We start from the raw sequence: 16266 nt of genomic DNA on the forward strand, positions 1-16266 counted from the left end.
CATTTACTCACCCTTATGTTGTTTCAAACTTGTATGAGTGTCATTCTTATGTTGAACATAAAAGAAGATATTTTGAAGAATGCTATAATCAAACAGTTGATGGTCCCCATTGACTTCCATAGTATGTCTTTTCCTACTATGGAAGTTAATGGGAACCAACAACTGTCTGGTTCTTCAAAATATCATCTTTTGTTGTTCAACATAAGAAAGAAACTTATACATGTTTGGAAAGACATGAGGGTAAATGATGACTAAATTGTCATTTTTGTATGAACTATTCCTTTAAAAAAACAATATCGGCAGAAAACTGATATAATAGGGTACAACGGGGCTAAAGGCGCCTTTTGATATTATTTTCATCTAAACCACTAGATGGCACAAAAACATGGCTTAGCACTTTCCAAAACATCCGCTTTTCAAGATGCACGTGTATATCTGTCTGATCCTTGACACGATCGTGCACAGCAGTGCAAAGCTGATTCTGTGCTTACTTGATCTAATATTTTATGTTTTTTAAATTGTTGTAGATTTAAGTATCAAATGAGAATCACTAAAATGAATGCATTGATTTTGAGACAAAGGTGGTCTTTATGATTTTCAGTTTTGTTTAAGATAATTAAAGCAACAGTTTTTAAATAATGAAAGAATATGTAAAAGTATGGTATTTGGGGTAAAAAGCGCCCCTGCTGTTGGGGCTAAAGGCGCACAGTAATTAACATGATAATTAATAGATGACTAACTTTTCCATTTGTTGACATGACACGGTTAGATTCAGATGATAAATATCATATATTATGTTGGGTGTCCAAATTAGAGATAATCACCATGTTTAGAATGAAACCATCATAATTAAAAACATGATATTAATCATATCATATAATAAAATATAATTTGTCGTTACTACTGTAAATATATATTCAATTATTATTTAAAATGCTTTTAAAATGATTTTGTTTCTGTATTTTAAAATATATTTTTTATATTAACATATTTTAATGGCTATATTTATTGAACAAAAATTAAATTCTTTTGTATTTCAAAATAAGCAGAAAATAGTACAAACTTTGCTAAAGTGATTGCTTTGAACAAGTATTAATTTAGACATTATTAAAAAAAACATTATTTTAGCTGAAGTATTTGTATTAATACTGTGGGCCTTTTACCCCGTGTGTGGGGTAAAAGGCCCCCCTTGCCCCATCATACATTTATAAGATTTTTAAACAAAATAAACAACTTGAATGATTTATTGTCACACAAAATCTGTTGCCCCATTAATGTTCAATACAACATATATATTTTTTCTGCAATTATACATTTTAGGCGCAGTGAATAGTACATTTTTTCTTAAGGTGGGCCTTTAGCCCAGTTGTACCCTACCAATGCGTTGCACATCCCTGTTTGTTCTCCTATATTATTCTTTGTATCATTCTTTCTTTCTCTCGGTTTGTGCTGCTTCTGTCATTATCATCTCTAAAGTTTAAAAGCTTTAGATGTAGAGAAGCAGGAGTGTATGAATTCATGTGTTTTTCATGATCACTAGCTTCAGGATTGAAAACCACCATCCATCCAGTTTAAAAGCAAAACCAAAGGGAGTCAAAGGGAGAAAGCAACAGGAACTCGACAGGAATTTAATATCCCCTCATTTCAGTACATGAAAAGACCTTTTGAATATTGTTCCGGTCATGACCTCTTCTCATTCTAAAATTCAAATGCTCAAAATACATGAGCTGTAACCGCAACTTTTAAACCAACAAAAACACATTGCGCAACCGTAACAAGTAAAAACAATCTGCTGTCCACATTTGCTGAGCCCTAAAATCGAGGGAGAGATTATTTTGTGCGTGTCAGCCATTATTTGAAATGTAGCAGGTTTGATGAGTATTTGATGAGAGTCTCCCTGACTCTGTCCTGCAGTGATGGTCTTCAGGTCTGGAACATAAAGGAGGGAATGAGAGTTAGATCACCCGGTTCAACACTGCGTGGGTTTGGGAAATATTAGATGTCACATCTAATCTACTCATCTTTCACTGTGAGCGGTCCTCCCTCTCTGTCTTTGAGCTGTATCTCTGTGTGAGGGGGAGGAGGAATGAATCTGGTAGATTCGGTTAGTGTTGTTCAGCGCTGTGGATTGCAGCTCGTCTGTGTGTTCAGGCCCCGTTAATAATGATTAATCTATATCGTTTCAGCATGCACAGCAGCATAAATAGCCTTTGCAGCTGCACAGCATTCTCTCACAGCCATAGACTGATGGACACCAAAAGCATCCCTTTTATTGTGTGTAATTGAGTTTAATTCTGATTTCATTTGCAGGCAACATAATGAAGTCTGTCTGTTATGCAATCAGCAACTGGCCCCAAAGATTCAGAGAGAACTGCTATAGGAACCAATTAAACTGCCATTCTGGATAAGGAAATAAAATCTGTGTAGTGTTATCTCATTATTCTATGATATGCTCCTGAATCTTGAGGTTTGTCAAGGGAAAACTCATTTACATTGTTTTGTTTGATTTACTGTCATAAAGTGTCTCTTTGTTTGTATTTGGGGTCTGTAGCTGGTGGGGAGGTAAAAGAGCAAGCTGAGATATGATTGCATTTGCATTTCTTTTGACGGAGTGAGAAATTAATTTACAAGGAAAAAGCAGATGGATTACTCACAATGGAATGTTAATGAGTAGCTATCCTCATGGGCCACTTTGTGAATAAAGTCTGTGAGTGTGAAAATGCACATGCATGCTCACACTGATGTTCTAGAGCTGGAGGAAACCATCTGTTGCCAGTTGCAACAAATGCCTTTAAGTTAAGAAGACCCTTATTATTAATATCCTTATAGTTATTATTGAAGGTAATAACTGCTGGTCTGCTGCAGCTGAGCAGTCGTTAAAAGTGCGGATGCTCTGATGGTAAAATTCTGGCTGATACAATGAATTTTCTTTATTTACAATAAAACACACTGAAAACAATTATTTATTTATTTTAAGTGAATTTAAGTATCACAACATGTACAGTAGAAAAATACATTACTGTTAAAAAATTTGGGGTCAATATTTTCTATCACTATTCATTTATTTTTACTTTATTTTGATAACGAATACTTCTGTTCAGCTAGGACACATTACATTGATCAAACATGATAGTAAAGATATAATGTTACAATAAATTTAATTTCAAAATGCTTTAAAGATAATGCTCGCAAATGTAAAAATATTTATCAGAAAAACATTTCAAACATTGATAAAAATGTTTCTTGAGCACCCCGTCAGCATATAAGTATGATTTCATCATATTTTCATACCATGTGATACTAAAGGGGTAATGACTGCTGAAAATTCAGCTTTGCAGTTACATAAATAAATTACATTTTAAAAAATAATAAAGAAAACACTTTTTTGAAATTATAATATTTTTAAATATTACTGTTTTTCTGTGTTTTTGATCGAATAAATGCAGCCTCGGTGAGTATAAGAGATGTTTTTCAGAAACATTTAAAAATCTTACCGGCCCTAAACTTTTACTAGTGTAGATTTTGCTAAAAATTATATTAACAGTATTGTTAAATTTATTTAATTAAAAGATAGCAAAGCTAATCTAATGGGGAAAATGAGAATGCACCTTTAAATAATCCAGTATTGATAAAAATATACATTCTAATATCAGCAAATAACCAATATATTATTAATCGCTAGTCAGAAGTTTTTCCATGTATGTTTATGTTTGTGTCTTTATATATTTTGATCCATCTTCAGATCTCTCAGTCGTGCCAACCACTTCTGACAGCACACGCCCACAGCCGGTCAGTTCTTCTTCCTCTTCCCATAATGCCTGTACCTCAGAATCGCCACAGGAGGGTCCTGGTCCCTCCAGTAGCTGCTCAGCGGCCGCCCCTGATAGCACACTGGCTGCTCAGAGACACGGTGGAGTGCCAGGACACAGCACCACCAACACAACTGCCAACGAAGGTAAACTCTCGAGATGCTGCTGTCCAATAATTTACGGTGACATTGATTAGTAATATGTTTGTATCGGTTTTTAATAGTATGTCTTTATCCCCCAATCAGATGACAGCAGAAGAAGCTTGTCTGGTGAGAATGGAGGTGTGGCGATGCCCAGGTTACCCTCTTGTTGCCCCCAGCACTCTCCTTGCAGCGGGCCATCTTCAGGGCACCTCTCCATGGGGCACACCCACTCAGGGTGCATGCAGGCTGGGACGACACAGCAGTCTGGCCCCCAGCAGTCTGGCTCCCAGCACTCCCATGGTCACCCGCACCATTTCCACCATCACCACCACACCACCCCGGTCCCTTCTACCTTAGCCTTCCCAGAGTCCAGCTGCCCTCTGGAGAGGCCCACTGCCATGCCTGCGCCCTGTGGAGGGGTGAGCAGCAGTAACCAGTACCATGACCAGGTACCTTAATATCTGCATGACAGCTTCTTGAGAGCCTTGTAATGTCAGTGTTGGAAAAGGCGAGGATATTATAAGCTTCTGTAGCGGTTGATACCGAAACCCATTTTCTTGGCTTCTTTGTTCATTGTGTGTATGAATTAAACCCTTTTTGCTTCATAAATTGAGGGGGAAAAACTATTTTGCTACATAAATTGAGGGAAAAAATTGAAATAATATGTTGACTGTTTGAAGCATAATGTCCGTATTGTTGACAACACCGTCTGTTTTTCATTTCACACATGGTTTGCATTTAACAGCATATGTTTTTGTTTGGAATTAGTTAAGATTCTTCCTTCTTGAAATACTAAATCACCCTTCATGTTTTGATGAAAAGGAAAATCCAAAGCACCTTTATGAAAAAGTAATTTTTCTGGAGCTAAGCTTTTCCACCGGGGATTTTGTTTGAGGCCATCCTCTCAGTGTTGTTGAATAATTCACACTGAACTAATTGTCTTGGCTGCTGAATTCTATTATTTACCAGCATAGAGAAGTGTTGCGTGTGCATGAGTTTGTATTTGTCAAAAAGAGAAAGTTGTGTATTTTTGGTCGTGTATGCAGTGACACTTTGTCTCAGTGTATGCTGGGCTAACAAAGTTGTTTCTATGCGAAATGCATTTGGCAAAAGTCTGTGGCCTTTGATGATGGGGCAATGAGCAGTAAGTGCCGTTAGCTAGTCATCAGATATGCGCAGACAGGAGGTGTAGAGTGAAGCGAGGTGATGTCAGGCATGTTTTATACATCAAAGTGTGTAAAGGATTAAATTTGGGGTGAATGCCCTCATTTTGAAAGGAATTTAACACTGCTTTGGTTATGCGTATCATTTCTTTGGCTGGTGTTTTTTTTTTTTTTTTTTTTAAATACAGACCTGGTATGTGCCTTTTTTGAAGTATGTGGAAAATATTATTTTATGAGATATGTGAAATGGTCCTCACTGCAGAACACAAGATACAGGGGGTGTGGTTGGATCTAGATCCAACTCCTCCCACCTTACATTTACTTAAACCTACCCGTCTCCACCCCCTGATCCCTAAACCCACCCATCCCCACCCCTAAACCTACCCATCTCCACCCCCTAGATGTGGATCCAACCCCGTCCCCTGGATCTGTGTTCTGCAGTGAGGGGCTACTGAGATATGCAGCTCATTATTGAACAAACCCCTAACCCTAGGTATGAAACTTAAGGCAGTTGTCTAAAACAAGACTGTAAACAAATCAACTGCAAGATAAGAGACATGTGGCATCTCACACGATCTGAATATGTGCCTGTCTGCTGCAGACTTAACTTTGCATATTTTAAGTGTTGTTAGAAATGTTAGTCATTCTGTAGCTTCCAAAATTTTCCCACAACTCTGTCCTATAAAGATATTACAGTAGCTTTCTTGTAATCTGAGGTGGAGCAGAAGAGCTGTAGCACGTCATTTCAGGGTTGTCAAAGTTGTGAGAAGCAGCAGGAGCAAAATAGCATTCTTGCATGACAAACTGACAACTGCTTATAAAGCTAAATATGGGGCTTAACTTGAATGATCCTCTTCAACTACCACAGTCACATTCTTGCCTCCCATATATGACACACATTATTTTCCAGGTATTATGGAGTGCCACCACATTAAAAATCACCTATAAAAAAGTTTCTCTTATAAAAAAGTTAATCTCAGACAGTGATTGATTTAGTTTCACTGAAGAAACAGATATTGCACTCCAGTGCCATTTTATCAACATTTCATTGTAACAGCTCAAATTGTTGAAAACAATCAATATTTCTTTTAGTCTGGTACAAGCAGTCACCAGCACATCGTGTTTTCATGTGGGGAGACTTAATATAAATAATAAAAATATAAATAACTTAAGGGAATAGATTGATGAAAAGTATGTCATTAATTATTCGCCCTCATGTCGTTCCAAACTCGTAAGACCTTGGTTCATCTTCGGAACACAAATTAATATATTTTTGATGAAATCCGACCCTCCATAGACAGCAATGCAACTGAAATGTTCCCAGGCCCAGAAATGTAGTAAGGACATCAGTTTAATAGTCCATGAGACATCAGTTTACAACTGTAATTTAACAAAGATGCGAGAATACTTTTTATGTGCAAAGAAAACAAAAGTAGTGACTTTATTCAACAATTCTTCTCCTCCAAATCACGAATTCTGCCATTTATCAAGAGTACGTCTGCCTGTAAACAACGCATCTGCATGGTGCTGCTGACACTCAAAATATGCAAGGCTGTAGCGTGTTCAGATGTGAAATACTTCTCTGACTACTACCTTTAGCTTCTTTTAAAAATGAGCTCTGTGTGCCCAAACAACCCCAAAGCACCATTCTGACAACCATTTATATTTTATAAGTCAGTTCATCAGCCATATTCTAATGCAGCAGATGTCTTTGTTCAAAAACATCATGTTTGTTGCTGGATTAACTGCTGGTTTTAATTTTTATTTTTTCCTGCTTCTCTCTCTGTCTTAGCAGACTCTGCCGGTGGATCTCAGTAGCAGTGCAGTGCGTAGCAGTGGATCCAGCAGCACAGGGTTCCACGGCACATCGGCCTTTGATCCCTGCTGTCCAGGTTCCGCCTCCCGGCCTCCTGCTTACGTTTCCCAGGCTGCACCTGGACCCAGCCAGCAGACTGTGGCCGACTCATTCAGCTCAGCCATAGTGGCCCAGCCTCAGCCCCAACCTCCTCAGCTCTCTTCCTGCAGGCACTACATGCATCCCCCCTGTACGCACTTTTACCATAATATTTTAATTAGGGATGCTCCGATCAGGATTTTTGCAGCCGATACAGAGTACCGGTTTCTTGTCATGGTGATCGGCCGATACCGATTCTGATGCTTCAAGCTTTATATAACATATGTAATAATGTTATATAAATAATCACAAAAATGATTCCTTATATAGTGAACATTTTAATATTCATTTAAAATGATGTTTATGCATAACATATGCTATATCCTCTAGTATTTTTATCTAAAGCCAAACACACTTTATTCAAGCGTGCCCTTTCTCTCTCTCTCCGGACGCGCGCCGGCGCCAAGTTTAAGAGCTGCGATGACGCGGTTATTCTAATAACAACAGAAACACGGTGAGCAGCAAAAAATTATAGATTACTTTCACTAAAACACAGCAGAAAACAACAATGCTGAAAATATAGTTATTTTTCTTTCTATCTATATTTATCTATCTATAAGACTGAAGAGGAAAAAGAACATACACGACAAATAACGAATCTTTCATTGTTTCTCAAAACATTTTCACACCGGCGACGACATGACTGCAGCGCCAAATCATTTATGTCCCCACGCATCATGTACGTCCTCACGCATTGACGTCATCAAATTGGCCAAATGTATGAGTACCCATCGAGTCATAAAATGTGATTATCGGCCGATCAATTGGAGCATCCCTAATTTTAATCATGTTAATCCAAAACTAATGCTAATTTAGGGGTGAAATTGTTCTGGTAAAATAATTACATATTTTATTAATATAATTGGAATGTCACAACAGAACATTTCAGATATTTTTTCCTGTATAAATGTTATTAAAAATTGACTGTGTGCCGCATTGTTCTAAATCACTGGGCTTAATGCAATTAAAAGTTAGATAATTGTACCTGAAAAATAAAAATGACAGCAGTCAGATAAATAAAGGGCAATCACGTTAAAATAATATAAAATAAGTACAGTACTTACCGAATCAGTAGAGACCACAGAACAATGATACAACCTGGACCTGGGAAATTCGAACGGTTACACCCCAAATTTATTAGATATTCTAAAAAGAAGGCAATAAAATTAAAATTGATGCGAGATGATTCCTTTGTGTTTTGTTGTGTGTGAGTGAGAATGTGAAGATGCTGAGATGCTGGCGCCTGTGCTTTATGGTAATTAGATGAAACACCTGATGTTTAATGTGTTAAGTGCTGCAGGTAGTGTGCCCAGCAGTCCCACTTAATTGCCGATTCTGCTCACAATAGCGTTGTGTGGAATATAAATGAGCGTGGCAGGGCTCCCTGGTGGGCCTGAATTTAGTGGAGTAATTGCCACTCACAGCTCACTGGAGCACCTGTTTGCACATTCTCCCGTTTTCTCTCGCTATATTTATCTCCTGTATCTCGCGGCCATTCTTTTTCTTTGTTTTCCCTTTACTTTCTCCCTCATTCCCGTCTGTCTGTCAAATCCTTAGCAAACAGTACAACTCATCTGCTCCAGGGTAATCATACTTACCTGGGCAGTATCCAGACCATCCTGTTGCTTCTATAGAGTTTCCATGAAACTCTTTCCATCCTCCCAGTAATTACCATTAAACACAGTTAATTGTTTTTGATGCACTTTTTGACTCGATGCAAAATTTTGAAAAAGGAGATGGATTTCTGTCATTTATACTAACGTTTCTGCTTTTCTCCTCCAGACGGCCCTCTTCCGCGCCCCCTGCACCACCAGTCCTCCTCTTCCTGTCCTCACTCCCACGGCAATGCTCCTCCCCCTCAACAGCCTCCTCCACAGGGTGACTATGTCATCCCACATCCCGTCCTCCCCTTCCACACCCCACTGCCTTCTCACGCCCCGGGCCACTCGGTGCCCCCAGCTCCTCCACCCTCCCTGCCTTCCCACCATCTACCAGGCTCCAGTGCCCCTCTGCCGCAGCATCTTCCCCCTGAGCACCAGGCGCTGCAACACCACCTGCCCGTACTTGGCCCAAACCCTGTCCAGAGGCTCCACCAGCATGACATACTGCAGAGAATGGAGGTTCAGAGACGCAGAATGATGCAGCACCCGACGTGAGTTGCTTATAAGTTGCTAATGCTCATCCAGGTTGCATTTATTTGTTCAGAAATAAAAACAATAATATTAAAGTAATTGGGTTCTTTTGTATTTGAATATATTTTCATCTGTAATTTATGCCTGTGATAGCAAAGCCCCTAAGCCTTATGTATTAAGAAGAACTTTTCCATTGAGGTGCTTTACATTAATGTACTTTTTAGACTTTTTCTGTAATAACTTTTCCTCCTTCCTTAAGGCGAGCACACGAGAGACCCCCGCCGCATCCCCATAGAATGCACCCTAACTACGGTCACGGACATCACATTCATGTCCCTCAAACTATGTCATCGCATCCTCGGCAGGCTGACCAGAGGACCACATGGTAGAGTACATTTAAAAAGTAGTTTAAAGTTTCGGATGGAAGCCATGGGTTGCCTCATGAATTTCCAGTTGATTTTTACAATTTCAGTTTTGGATTTATCGTTAAAATAAGGTGTGTGGTTAACGTTGCTTGAAGAGACTTAAAGGAATAATTTACCCAAAAATGAATTTGTCATCATTTACTCATCCTCATGTCATTCCAAACCTGTATAAGTTTCTTTATTATGTTGAACACAAAAGAAGATACTTTGAAGAACCAAACAGTTGGTCCCCATTGAATTCCATTGTAGGGAAAGAAATACTATGGAAGTCAATAGGGACCATAGCTGTTTGATTACCAGCATTCTTCAAAATATCTTTGACATGAGGGTGAGTAAATGATGACACAATGTTCATTTTTGTGTGAACTGTTCATGAATAGAAACATGCATGTTAGTTCTTCAAAACGTATGTTTTAAATATGCCTGAGTAATTATCATCTAATGTCACCACAGACCTAATAACGATAATCAAAAGCCGCTAATTTAAAAACCAATTAGTAATTAGTAAACTCCTGAGGGAGTTTGTAGTAAATTAGCTTTCCTGGTTGGCCTTCAAATTGACATCATGACTGAACATCTCTGTAATTTCAGGATCTGTTAGTCATGATGTTGGTGTTTCAAACAACATTATATTGTATGCTGTTGTTTAACATGCTGGTTGTTGGTCTTTTTGCTGTTTTAGGGAGCTGGGCATCGAGGCTGGTGTTACTGTAGCTCCTTACCCTTCAGGACACCTGCACCCGCATCTGCCTCACTATCACCCTCCACCCAGACTGCACCATTTTCCCATCCAGCTGATGGTGAGTTGCTACTCCTCCCCATCAGCTGAAATGTATGCATACATTAGCATGAATAAAAAAGCCCTGATTTGCTCTCAGGTATGGCACAGATTAATGGAGGGGGCCTCAAGCCGTGTATCCGCAGCATCTGTTATTCCAGGGTGATTTTTATGGGTGCATGAATTATGCATTACAGATTATAATGGAAGCTCATTAGACATTTGAAGTGTGAAATTTGAATTTAATATATTTGAAAATCTAAAATTATATTTAAATCATATGGAGTGACATGCGTGCACATACGTGTGAATCATTTCTAATGCCTCCCAGAAATATTGCGTCCCAAATTACGAGAGTTGTTTGATAAAATAGTTGCACTCTCATTTCGTTCTGTTTCTCTCCCGCTTGGTGCGGTCACTAATTTTATGTTTTCTTTAGCACACTGGCTCAATGCCTGAAGTGACATATCCACATATTCGCTACATCTCCTCCAGAATGACCTTTGGCCGCACATATGAGGTAAGAACTGGAATGTGGACCAAAATCATTAGTGATCTAAACTTGCTTCTTTACAAGATCAAAACACATTTCCTGAAGAATGCATGACAAAAATAAAGTACCTTATATTTTTATGGACTTCATTAACTAATTTAATATTACTAATGACGTACCAGAAGCTGTTAAAAGCGTAATAATATTAAAGATTTTTGTGTGTGTGTGTGTGTGTGTGTGTGTGTGTGTGTGTGTATGTGTGTGTGTGAGCTGTAACTTGAAGAAATTTCCCCCTTTGCATGTGAAAAGCTCAGAGCACATATTTGGCTCTGATCACTCATAAGCGGAGTTGTTATTGTCTCCAGTATCATTTTAAACTCCAACATCCTTCAATAACAGCCTCTTTGTACAGCATGCATTGCATTGTCATGGATTCACAGAACAATATACTCCACACAGTCTGTTGAAAATAAAAATAAAACTTTAAATCACTTCTAACCGTGGGATTCTTCAGAAAGATACATAGACCATCAGCTGCTCACAGACATTCCCATGATTAGTTATTGTTAGTCCTTCTGGTGTTCTGTTCTTTTTACCAAGAATTTGTAATGATGTAACCAGTTTATAAGCACTTGTAACCAGTTGTGTGTTTTAACAGGATCTGCTGCATTTAGAAGAGCGACTGGGGACTGTGAACCGAGGGGCCTCTCAGGGAACCATAGAGAGGTGCACCTATCCACACAAATACAAAAAGGTGAGAACACATTCACTTACAAACATCAGTGTTTTACTGAGGTGGTCAAAGTAAAGTCCCGTTTGGTGATAATGGACAGGCTGTCTGCAAAAAGACTCTGAGGATATTATGTATAGGGGCTTCCTGTTAGAAACACACAAAAAAAACTTAACCAGGAGCCATAATAATCAGATCTTTTGTGTCATGAGATGCATCAGAAATCCTCACCCAGTCCTTTTATTGCCAAAAGCTGCATAGTGTAGACATTTGAAATGTCACTGATATGTAGCAAAAGGTTCCTGAATAACAGTAATCTAAAACCCTGCCGCCCTAATACAGAAGGTGGTGGAGAGAGACACTGAGGAACAGTTAGCACCTGAAGCATGGGCATCTGTTGGGAAAAATATGCACTCAACCTCAAACTCGGTGAGAAAAAATGTGAACAAATAGTTTGGGATGACATGTTTTAGCTCACATATTGTGTAGATGTTAACGGGGGCAGGAATAGTCAACAATGGCCTAGTCAATCTAGTTGAGGAGCACACTGACAATGTGTGTGTCTGTTTTTGTTTTTAATTGAAAACATGTAATGTGCAATATCTGAAGTTTTAGGTTTTGTTGCTGCTTGACGTGTTGTTTAAATGATCAGCACGCCGTTCATAATAAAAATAGACTGTTGCTGTATGTTTATGTAACATGCTATGCTGCTCTTGTGTGGTTATTTTTGTATCACCAGCATCAACCGCAGCACTTACTAAAATGTACCATATTAAGAACATTCATATAAACTATGTATTTGGGGGAAAGAAGACACAGGAAGAGCTATTATGTGTTCTAGTGTTGCTCGCCAGTTTATTAGAATTTAGGTGCAGTGATTCTGCTTATAATGGCTGTTACGCTTCTTTCTTGTGCACAGAGAAAGCTGCATGGTAAGCAAGAGGAAGAGGAAGGTGCGGAGGAAGACACGGAGGAGAAATGCACCATCTGTCTGTCTATACTGGAAGAAGGGGAGGATGTCAGGTAAACACTTGACTTTTTTATTATAATTATTTATTGTTTGTTTATTGTATGTAGTCTCTCCAGGGTTCAGGTTAGGTTTTATCATTTGATCTGTTAGGCACTCATCATCAGTCATGAATACTTTCTCTTCATGTTCTGTGCTGCCCTCTTGTGCTGGAACATGTGAATTAATCTGCATTGGTCAATCTGTTTTTAACCGTTTGGCTAATATTAAACATCTGATTTCATTGTGTTGGATATTTATTGATTAATTGTCACTGTTATTTTTATTTTTGCAGGCGCCTTCCATGTATGCACCTCTTCCATCAACTGTGTGTAGACCAATGGCTCCTCACTAACAAGAAATGCCCCATCTGCAGAGTGGACATCGAGGCTCAGTTATCTCCAGAGAGTTGATGCTATTTTTCTTGCAACCCTTTTGTTGGACATTTATCTGTTGTTTTCCTTTTCATTTTTGTCAGTAACGCATTCAACCAAAGATGGCATGAAATACCTGCGCAACTATGGGAAAAAACAAAAACAACAATCCACAAAAAAAACAAAACATCGAGCCTAGCGTGCCAGCTATCATGTAGTACCAGTACAGCTAGAAATAACATCTTCATTAAGGGTTTTGAATTGTATTGTATTTATAAAGGGTTTATGTAGCTTTTGTTTTCATAAGTGTCATTGTATTTTATTTTTGCATGGTTCCTTGCAATGCATTTCTTTGCACATATAATGAAATAGGCCTCATAAGGCCTGAGAACTTGCAGGCGAGGATTGCTGCTCTAGTAAAGAAGCATTTTTACATACCTGATGCCTTGCTTTACTGGAATAGAATGTCAACCTCCATTTTAAAACATTGCAGGACTCAATTTATTGATCAGTATATTGATTAGTTTTATGTTATAGACAATGTGATCTGAAATAGATTTTTTTTTAAGTGAATCAAGACATTCCTTAATTAGGAAACAAGATCATGGTTAAGAGATCAGCTGCTGTAACAGTGTTCACCCTCACACCAGTTCACTCTCAACACGGGAACCTGGGCTGGAGTCCGTTCCATTTCACTTCGGCTCATTACCAGTGCTAACTCAGTTCGGGAAGTTCATTTAGAAAAGCATATGGAAATGCTTCTTGTCCGTTTAATTTTACATTTTTATGCATTCGATCCTGAACTGATGGAATTGAAATGAATTCAGCTCCAGTCCTGATGAGAAGCAACTGCACACTTCACCTCCTGGAACGTTCACACGGTTGTGTTCCATCAGTCCCCTCTCAGCACCTCAATCTGACGTCACATGTAACGCACTTCACCTAATGTATTTTCAAAGAGAAGAGAAAGAAAAAAATGAATGTCACCTCTCTGTATTCTGATTGTTTCTTTTTCTAGTATAATGAAGTTGGATTTTTGATCGAGCAATTGAGAAAGTGTAATTCCTCAGACCAGCTCCATATGTCGCCTTGGTTCTGTGAGGATGACGGGCCTGAAGAAACAGCTGGGAAACAGAGTATTTATTGTTTCATCAGGGTCTCCTAGCCTTCTTCATTTATCTCTCTCAATAACCTAGAAAGTGACTCTTGTTAGCTTATTATTCCTTGTCAGATATTGTCATTAACACATTTGTTCTGCAACTGTGCAGCAAACTGTTCCCACCCCCTCTTTTTTTTTTTTTTTTTTCTTTTGCTGCTGTGAAATCCTAACACTAATATTAGTCTCAACTAGCTAACTTGCATATACTTGCACATGAGAGACAAAAGACAGGAGTGCTGTGAGAATGAGAGTGTGCTGAGGCCGTGTATTTCCACTCTGATTGCCGAATTTTGAGGAAAAACTGTAATAATTTTGAATGGAGTGTTGGAATGCAGTACTTAATGGCAGGCGTCCATGCATTCATAGACTTAATGGCCCCAGGATGATATTCCATGGGATTTATATTAGTTTTAAAATAATGAAATTAATAAAGTTAGGTAACTCTTTTATGTGTCCATTATTGTGCCTCCTTGAACTTGACATCCTTTAGAGGAATTTACCATGGTGACTATTGTTACTGTAGTAATTTATATAACTAAAATACAGCAGTGAAATTAGTTTTAGGCACTACTGTCATAACCTCATTCCAAATGTCTTGTATACTTCACAAATTGGTGCTATTCTCTTATTTACAGCAGTTTTGTACTACACAGCTCCAAACATTGATAAATGGACACTGTCAAAAATTATTTATTATATACATATTTTATCTGATAAACCTGCTTTTTGAAAAGTTTACCTTTAGTAGTAGACAAGAAAATGTGTTGTGGTTGTTTTTATGCAATAGTGATGGAAATGCATCAGTAATATCGGATTTAGACTGAAAGTTAAAATCAAGATAGGTAGTTCCCCCACATAAAAGCAAAATTATTCAATTTTGCTATAATGTGCAGCAATTCATATTTTTACTTTATATATAATATATATGACATGAGTTCATTTGCAAAAACATAACTTTTCAAAAATCATGTTTTTCATTGTGCATTCCAATTAATCTCAATCAAAGTGCAGTTGGGTTATTTTGGTTAGGTTACAAATAACTAAAAAATACAGCTAACTAAAACAAAACACAATAAAAACATGATAACATTAAAAAAAAACATGATTTTTGCAAATAAACTCTTCAAATATTTTAAAAAATAGATTATGGTGACAGTAATGACTAGGCTTCTCAGTATTAAAAAAAAAGTATTTTTTTTTTTGTTGTTATAAATATAAGTAAAACTTAATTCAAAGGAAAAGCAAGATTATTTTTCTTACCCTGTTGATAGATTTTTCTCAATTTTATCAAGAAAACCTTCTCAAGCAAAATGTATTTTGGTTTAAATGTTTTTAGATATTTGTACTGTTTTTATTTGATAAAAACAGTATTTTTATATATATATATGTATACATACATGCATACATGTGTGTGTGTGTGTGTGTTATTTAAGTAACTATATATACATACATACGTAGGCCTACATACATACATTATATATATATATATATATATAATATATATATATGGGTCATTGACGTATAAGGATTTTCGACAGGCCAATTTTAAAATGCAAAAAAATAATAATACTGTAACTGTTCAAACATTAAGAATGTTGTGTACACATAAATTCATATTAAAATTTAAAATTAAGTGATTTTAGTGTTTTTTCATCTAGATGAATTGGCCGTAGCCTGATTTATATTAAAATTAAATAATTTCCTTAACATGCTTAACATTTTTTTTTTTTGAATGTTCTCAGTAATTAAAGTGTTTAGAAACAAAGTATTTGCATTTAATTTGAGTTCTTGTAAATAATGATCTATTTTTGTTCTATAATTTCAGAGTTGCCTTCTTAAATGTAGTTAACAGACTTATTTTTCCTGCAAATTGCATAAAACTGATAAAAATGTTTTAAAAATACCATTCACTTAAGCATACTGTAGCAGTGATTCATATTTCAATCACAAAAGTTAGATATTTTATTTTTTATTTTCATACAGTTATTGTTATAATTGGTCGTACCACATGATGAGTGGTCTCTCCAAATGACAAAAAGACTTTATATAATTAAAAATCTATTTAAAGATATGTGTGAAAAGTGCAGCACATGGCATTAA

The 16266-nt window shown here is 37.2% G+C and overlaps 1 protein-coding gene across 4 annotated transcripts in view; it reads left to right on the forward strand.

Annotated features, from left to right (window-relative positions):
* Positions 1-14612, forward strand: part of rnf111 (ring finger protein 111) — a 47662-nt gene extending 33050 nt beyond the window's left edge. Inside the window, exons 5-15 of one of the 4 annotated variants that reach the window (XM_058781494.1) lie at positions 3743-3955; positions 4055-4401; positions 6908-7160; positions 8852-9221; positions 9461-9586; positions 10309-10426; positions 10844-10924; positions 11556-11651; positions 11970-12056; positions 12547-12650; positions 12929-14612. In XM_058781494.1, coding sequence (XP_058637477.1) covers positions 3743-3955; positions 4055-4401; positions 6908-7160; positions 8852-9221; positions 9461-9586; positions 10309-10426; positions 10844-10924; positions 11556-11651; positions 11970-12056; positions 12547-12650; positions 12929-13046 — 1913 coding nt within the window. In that variant the 3' untranslated portion in view covers positions 13047-14612. The remainder of the gene's footprint in view (positions 1-3742; positions 3956-4054; positions 4402-6907; positions 7161-8851; positions 9222-9460; positions 9587-10308; positions 10427-10843; positions 10925-11555; positions 11652-11969; positions 12057-12546; positions 12651-12928) is intronic. The other 3 variants (XM_058781495.1, XM_058781496.1, XM_058781498.1) reach the window with 3 other exon arrangements.
* The last annotated feature ends 1654 nt before the right edge of the window (positions 14613-16266 follow it).

This window comes from Onychostoma macrolepis, chromosome 07 (genome assembly GCF_012432095.1).
Source record: "Onychostoma macrolepis isolate SWU-2019 chromosome 07, ASM1243209v1, whole genome shotgun sequence".
Classification (NCBI taxonomy): domain Eukaryota; kingdom Metazoa; phylum Chordata; class Actinopteri; order Cypriniformes; family Cyprinidae; genus Onychostoma; species Onychostoma macrolepis.